General features: G+C 46.7%; 1 protein-coding gene across 3 annotated transcripts in view; it reads left to right on the top strand.

Annotated features, from left to right (window-relative positions):
* The window catches only part of CELF2 (CUGBP Elav-like family member 2), a 512,960-nt gene that overhangs the window by 495,145 nt on the left and 9,943 nt on the right, over positions 1-7,872 (top strand). For 2 of the 3 annotated variants that reach the window (XM_011359641.2, XM_023530355.1), the window contains one exon: positions 4,389-4,568. In XM_011359641.2, the coding sequence (XP_011357943.1) occupies positions 4,389-4,568 (180 nt within the window). Of the gene's footprint in view, positions 1-4,370; positions 4,569-7,872 lie in introns of all 3 variants that reach the window. The other variant, XM_023530354.1, reaches the window with a different exon arrangement.

Raw genomic sequence — 7,872 nt, 5'->3', positions numbered from 1 at the left:
CAGGCCACCACAGGGCAGTTTTCTGATTTTCAGCACAGGACCAATTTTTGCCCATGAAGGAGCCAGGAAGAAAGTAGGTAGATGGAATCCACTTAATTCCCAAATTCATCTGAGTGTAAATTGTACCTTCTTCCCTGAGAGGTGGCCCCTCACCTCCCCCCAGAATAAAGTTTTGGTTAGTAGACAAGTAGCTAAATCGAATGGAATCTGATCCCCTTTTTCTACTTTATACATTCACGAGTGGAGGGGCTAATGGGAAGAAGCACGGGATCCGCGAGCTAAAAGCAGAAACTAGCCAGATCGAAAGGAAGGAGTGCGGGTGACTCACCTGCAGAGCTTCCACCCGTGATTATGTGCGGGTCCTCCAGGCATGTTTCATATATTAATATCTGAACTAAGATGAAAATATTTTTTTGCAGATATGTCCACTCAAGAGTCTGTATCTGATTGTGTGTGTTTAAATGTATTTTTCCTTGTTTAAATGGCATAGTTCTTCCAAATGGCTTACCCATATAGGACTCAAAATTATGATGGTCTGAATATAACCCACCACAGATGCTTGGTGAATAGTGTTTATGGAAACATTTTATGTAACGGAGAGAAAGAGGAGATGCTTTGGGCATATCTTGTGGCTTGTTGCCCTTTATTTGTATTGTGAAATGACTGTTTTTAATCTGTATTTTTAAAACATACAAAGATATATGTAGTGGGACACATAAGCCCACACAGCCTCACACACACTTGTGACCAGAGTAACACAGGCATATGTATGAATACCACTAATTGTACATGTGCGCATTCATCTGGTTCTTAGACATTTTATACTTAAGTTCTCATTGCCAGCTTGCAGCTTAGAAGGATATACTTCATCAACACCAAGGACACATCCCACTAAATAGATTACAGATTGGTGAGAATTTATTAATGCATTCCTCACTTTTGCCCTTTTTTATTTGGTAACGTATCTAACAGAGTGGCTTGCAAATAACTGTAGTGTGCTTATGATGCTCTGCCTCTGATTCTCCATTTCAGTACCATCTTCATAGTGGCCACAAAGTGTTCATGCTCACATTTATGGGCGGGTCCTCCTATGTCACTTTCAGAGATTTACTCAGCAGCCTCACAGCGCCTCAGGTCTCCATCAGCTGAGGACCTTTGGAGAGCAATTAAGTTTAAAGCACTTAGGAGTCAAGATACGCACTGATAGACCATTTGCAAAGACCCTCGCTTGTTGAGGCTTGCCACCTCTGTCATTCTGTCCCAGCCTTCCTCATCCAAATAGCTTTCATGGGAACCTAGATTAAATAGGATGAAATGATCAGTCCATCTGGCCTTTTCCAAGAAAAGCCTTATTCTTTTAAGGGGGAGCATTTTATTCAACTTAACCTTCCTCAAACCTCTGTTTCTGTTGTCCAAAGTTTTTGGATGCAGTCAGATACCAGCAGCTAAATTGACAGTGTTATCTTTTATATAATGATGACAATACAGAATAACAGTAGATAACTCGCAGGAATTACTCTCAGAGGTTGAAATCTTCCTTTGATGGCCCTTCAGATTCTACCAGGTCATCATTACTGATCCTACCTTGGCTTTCGGCAAACACACTCCAGAATTCCCAGGAAAATTTTGGTTTTAAACATTCTCAATGCATTTGTACTTGTTAGAATTTTTACCCTTATTTTTTGTTCAGAAAGACAGTTGTACCACGGAGGAGGAAAGCCCTGGGCTGCCAAGGCCCCGATTAGTCCTCTTTGGCACCACCGCCCCCTTTACTTAGCATCTCCGCCGCCATCTCCCTCCCCAGCCATGGCTACACACAGACCCAGCTGAAGCAAGAGCCCTTCGGAAAGCAGATCACCCCCAAGGTCCAGTCCAGAACACAGCCAGCCGCTGTGAAGTGTAGGCAGGAAGCCTCGGGATGTGGCTGCAGTGTCACTTACTAGAGCTGCAAGCCACACAGGACTGTGGTCCTGAAACATACATCCAGGCTTTCAGGAGCATGAAGTTCATTCTGCTTCTGTGTTTTAAGAGAACCAAACAAATTCGCCAAAGGGGGAAAGAGAAGGTCATTCACCTGACAAGGGTGTCAGGGGCACCAGTGACGGTGGCACTTAAATACCACCTGTGTGTCTGGGAGGCTACAGGTCACAAGAAGGCACTCGTGATGGCAGGGCCGGGGCCACGGAGGTGCAGTGCTCTCAGCCACCCCAACTGGTGGCAGAGTGATTCATCGTGGGGCTCTGTCTTCAGCCACGTCTGGCCGGCCACTGCGCCCCACGTAGCTCTGTAGGCCTCAGTGCACACAGAGCTGTACACTTTGGGGCATGAGTGGATGGCAAGTCCCTGCTCTCTGTTCCTCCTAGAACCTCCTCCCACACAGAATCTCGCTTTCCAGAGGGCCGAACCCATGACGTGACCGTCTCTATCCCTAGCACCTATTAACAGCCTGACAAAAACGAAACCAGCAGCACTTATCAACTGTGCCCAGCTCTCCTGAGTCATTTTACACCCTCCTCTCACCTCTCTCAGAAAAGAAACACTGATGTTTCTTTGCAATCATGCGGATATCGGGAGGTGAGGGTGAAATAAGACCAAAAGAGGAAAAGAAATTGCTCCTCGTCCCTTCAGCCATAGGAGTAACAGGGATGAAGAGCAGAAGAGGCAGAGAGGTAGATGTGACTGGTCGGTGTCTGAGGGGTCGTTTGATCGGGAGCACAGACTGCTCCCAAGCTCTTCAACAGCTCTTATCTGCATGATGGGAAAACAGAACAGACTCCTTGATAAGAAACAAAGCCGAGTCGGCAGGGCCTCTGCTGCCCAGCGCCCTTTCAGCTCTGTCTGCATTCCTAGGTCTGCCTGACTTCCTTCCCAGGCTTGTTTAGGCTCTCCTTGCCTCCTCGCCACCCCAGGCCTCGGTAACGTCAACCCCACGTCCCCAGGAGGAACACTAGACCTGAGGCACTGGGAGGTCCCTCTGCTGTAGTGCGAGGGTCCGATCTGTGTCCTGCCTGTTGCCCTTTTAACCCAAGAGATGAAGTTGTCAAAAGGCCAGAACATGGAGTCAGCAGGACAGCCCCTCTTCCCTGAAGATGGCAGGGAGAAACTCGGATGGGCGTGCTGAGGTGACTCTGGTATTTGGTTCCTCTAGGTCGTTTCTAAGCGGTCTTATGTTAATTATCCTCTGTTCTCATTGGACTTCTTACCAACTTCTTTCAAGGTCAGTCATCTTGGCTGTTTTAAGGGCCCTGATCAATAGCCTTAATCACTTCAATATTTTCATTAATGTTTTCAGTAAGTTCTTCCCTGAAACAGATCTTTAAACAAAAAAAAAGTTTTAATCATGAAAGGGACTGAAGGCAATTATGATGTCACCTCTTCCATGTCTTGAGTTCATATAAAAGTTAACACTGTATAAAGTCTTGCTTGTTTTGACTCAGTATTCAGGGAAAATATGACACAGTCAGCAACCATAATAGAGCAAAAAAGCAGCCAGGATACAAGGGAAAAAATCAGAAAAGGGCGCTGGCCAACACCCAGTTCACATGAGTGGAGAGCCAAGATCCAGCTCCCAGACGCTGGTGTCCCTGCAGTTGACTGAAACACGTGACGTGGAGCTCTTTCACTGGCAGAAGCCCCAGTTACGTGGGCATCGTTTAATACTCTCACGCGTACGCTTGCTGCTGAAAACCAGCGGCCCTCCCTGTGCAGCCTTTCACGCCGAATCAGCACCCGCTGTCCTCGCGTTAGGGGCAGGGCCGTAATTCTTCCTCAGCTAGGCTGATCCAGAGCTCCCAGTCCCGACACCCTCCTCCCAGGGTCTAGGAAACTGGTTCTGGAACCACCAGTTCACTGGTTTACCGAGCACAGAGCTTGTCTTCTCTGCTGTTCGCTTCCGAGGGAAGTTTTATCCTTCCCTCCTCAGCCCCGTGAGCCATCCCGTGGCTCCTCAAAGAGCCCAGCAAATGGTTAAGTGTGCAGATGGCACAGGCCTCTGCCGGGAGTGCTTTTACCTGCTTCGGAGCTCTAAGAAACAGAAGGCTCTTATTTCCAGAAGATGAGCACAGCGCTTGCCAGCAGCACCCTGCATGGATTAGATGTGCTGTCTCCCTGTCGCACCTCGGTGACTTCTGACCATTGGCCTCGGGAGTGAGGGTGATCACTGCTCAGGGGTCTTTGTTGCTGCTGTTGTCTGTGTTGTCACCGTCCTCATGATCTGTGGCTTCGGTTCCGTTTGAATTCCATGTCGGTTTCACTGGTGTGCTAGCTGCATGCACTTGCTGTTGTACTTGTGTCAAATGATTCTAACTTCCTTTGGAAAGCACTAATGAAAAGTGCTATTTCTCTTCTCTATTGTTGGGTTTTTTGTAAAGTTGCTCAAATGCTCTCAGGTATGGCGGCTCTGAATGGAGGACTTGGCGCCACGGGCTTGACGAATGGCACGGCGGGCACCATGGACGCCCTCACCCAGGCCTACTCAGGGATTCAGCAGTACGCGGCGGCGGCCCTGCCCACGCTGTACAGCCAGAGCCTGCTGCAGCAGCAGAGCGCGGCCGGCAGCCAGAAGGAAGGTACGTGCGGCTCGGCCCGGGCTCGGCGGGCGCCCCCGGGGCGTGTGCTCGGAGAAGCTGGTCGGAGCCAGCAGCACGAGAGGAAGCAGCTGCTCTCTTTCTGCCATTCGTGTTTTTTTTTTAAGAAACCTGACAAGGCTACACCATACATTTCAATCTTCTTTTGGGTTCAGTCTTCTTTTCCTTTTCTCTTTGGATTTAATCTGTCATCTACATCGTAAGATGGATTTCTCACCCACTGTGCATTTATACAATTACTTAGTAGTTGCTGCCGTCCAAAAATGGCCAGGAAGCCCCTCTCCCAAATCAGCATTATTTCTCCGCTTACACAGGCTGCTCCCTGGCGCGAGGGAGGGGGGACCCAGTCAGCCCTCTGGGTGGAGCCCTCTTCCCCGCAGGCCCCCCAGTTCTCAGAGCCCACAGACCTGCCTGTAGTAGGCGCTGTGTCCAGGTTAATGATATGATCCACTGTAAAGACTGCCCCAGTCTTTAATTGGGAGTTTTCTGGGGAAGCAAATAAGTGATTGATCACCTTCTTCCCGGCCAGTAAGACAAATGCAGGAAGTTAATGGTGAGAATAAATTAAAGCTAATTCTAAAATTCCAAATAAGAAGAGCTTGTCTCTTTTTCTTCTTTTTGGTTTCTTCTTCCTTAATTGAAGTTGCTTTAAAGCAAAATCTGCAACATGATATTATTCTTAGAATTATGCTTAGATGTTATGCTTAGAATATGGGAAAGAAGTTAGAATAGGGAAGAACTGCTGGTTTTGTTTTTTAATTTTTCTCTTTTTTACTCTCACCCCATAGTTCCAAACTGTTCCTTGCTGAACACAAATTTCACCTTAAACATGGTATTCGATAAATAGAATAGTTTTACTTTGTAGAGTTGTGGATTTTAAAGGGGACACAGCTTTAAAGATATTCATGTGTAACAAGTTTTTCCTGCTTATAAACAACAGAGCGTTAAAAATGCAAGATGTGTGAAAATCTTAAGTTATTTTTCATCATTTCAGCTTTCTCTATACTCCTGGTTGTGACTGTGGTAGATTTTTTAACACATACACAGCTCATCAGACAACCGTTTCCCTAGGCGTATGGAGACGCTACGTCATGAATACATGACTTCCCAAAGAAAAGCCTATACTGAGGTTCGTTTTTCTAAGGTCTGACTACCATGGTGACAAATTAAAGCAGTAGGAGGGTCCTGCAAGATAACGGTATCCTCAGAAGAGACCATAAAAGCCAGTTCCCCCACATGCATTCTAGAGAATGTTGGTCACCTCTGCCTTATCCAGCAGAGCTTTACAGCAAACTATAGAGCATGTGTCACTGAGAAGACACTACCAGAGACTAAAAATGTAGTGGTTTACAGACAGAATATGGGCCTTGAAACACTTGTCTCAGCTGACTGACCTCAGCCCACTACTCCCATTTAGTCCCTGCCTTGAGTTTCCAGGATTTCTTAAACAGTAATTAATCCCCAGGGATTAATGTAAAATAGTTTGAAATGAGGATTGCCTACTCCAGATTATGTGGATTTAGGTCTGCAGGCTGCCAGAAGCAGGGTAGCGTGTTAGGGTTTTGATTTTTTTGATGGTGTGTGTTTGTTCAGTTCCTTTCAGTCACCTCTCCCCTTCTCAAGCTGCTCTTCTTACCACGTTCTTCTGGCCCAGCTAACGTGAGCTCAAGAAACTTAAGCCATCTTAATATTTTATCTAAAATATAATGTAAAAAGACAATTTATACTGGGAAGAAAAATAAATCCCATACTGAATTTCACTATTAAATAGATCTTTAAATTTCCTATTACGTAGTTCTGTCCTTTGGTCAGGAGAGTCGAAAGTCACCTCGATCTGTTTAGTCACGTACCCAGCGCGTTTTCCAACAGGAGCACGAGCCGATCTGGTTTAAATATTTTCCCCAGCCAAGCCTTCTGAAGGGTTAGGGCACCCGAGAGCTAAACCCAGGAAAGCCTACCACCTTTCCTGCCTTTCCTACATAGCCTTTGACCTCTTCCACAGCTTCCCATCTTCCCGTGTTTGCAGGAAGCAAGTCACACACACACAGCAGGTCACGTCTCAGACACCCGACAGGAAGCTGGCGGGTGCTGGCCGCCTGATACAAACGCCCCAGTGCTTTATGCTGTAGCAAGCACCCTGTGAGAAATACAGAATATGAACAACCAAGCAGCCACAACCAGCGACGTCACACACAGAACCTTAACAAGTTAAAGTAACATGTACTAGGAGAAGTCTGAGGGATGCGTGGCTTGTCAGCTGGTTCTTACTAAAGGGAGAAGTAAGGAGAATAGTGGAACCTCAAATTTTTTGTTTGTTTTTTTACCCTAGGCACCTGCGGCAGGAGCCGCTTTCACTGCACACAGGAGAGGTGTGCCACATCAAGTCACCTTTTTCCCATTTTAGTGTGAACGGTGGTACTGGTTTGCCACATCAGACTATTCCTTGGTGATGGAAAAAAACAGGGACTCCATAGTAGGAGATGGTGGCATTTTCCTGGGACCATGATGACTAAGGACAGAGCCGCCTTGGGTTTACCTGTCTTCATATTTTCTTGGTTCCCTGTCTGGCAGGGACACATTCAGAAGGCACAGCAGTCTAGAATGCCAGGATTATCCCAGCCTCGACAGTAATCTTTCGTAGTGCATAAAAACTGCATTTCCTTCCCAGGCTTCAGGAGGTGAGAGGACCCCACAATTCAGATTGGGTCCCACCGATCCTCATTTGTGTGTCTGCACCTTTGGATGGGACAGTAAATCATGGTAGAGCCAGATATTGCAGAGGGTGGGCATGGCACACAGAGCTTGCTCAGAACATCCATTTCCAGTATTTGGGTTTTGTGTCTGTTCACGTTTAGTTTTCCCTTTTTTAAAGGTCCTTTATTAAACCAGGAAACTTTTGGGGACCAAAGCCTGCCACTGTGTCCCTTTAAATGCAGCCTGCCTCCCTTGTGCTGGAATGAGGCTCTCTGTGGAAACTGTGATCGGTGTAGAAAGTAAAAGCGGTCACGCTGACACTTGGAAATGCTTCGTCAATGTGGCTTCAGACATCTGCCTCAGGAAGTCTTCCTTCTGAAGAGTCCCACCCATTACACCACTTATTTTATGATTTTTTTTTTTAAAGGAGAAACTTGGTATGACTTTTCTTTGCCAAAATGTCGATCTTTTCTATTTGTACCAAGTTCTTTTTACCTGTTTTCCTTTTCTTCCCCGTACACATGGACTGCCCCCCCCAGCACACGCGCGGACACACACACACACACACACACACACACACACACACACACAC

This window comes from Pteropus vampyrus, unplaced genomic scaffold, assembly GCF_000151845.1.
Source record: "Pteropus vampyrus isolate Shadow unplaced genomic scaffold, Pvam_2.0 Scaffold49, whole genome shotgun sequence".
NCBI classification, from domain to species: Eukaryota; Metazoa; Chordata; class Mammalia; order Chiroptera; family Pteropodidae; genus Pteropus; species Pteropus vampyrus.
Note: the sequence above shows the minus strand (reverse complement) of the source record. Positions and strands in the feature narration are given on the sequence as shown.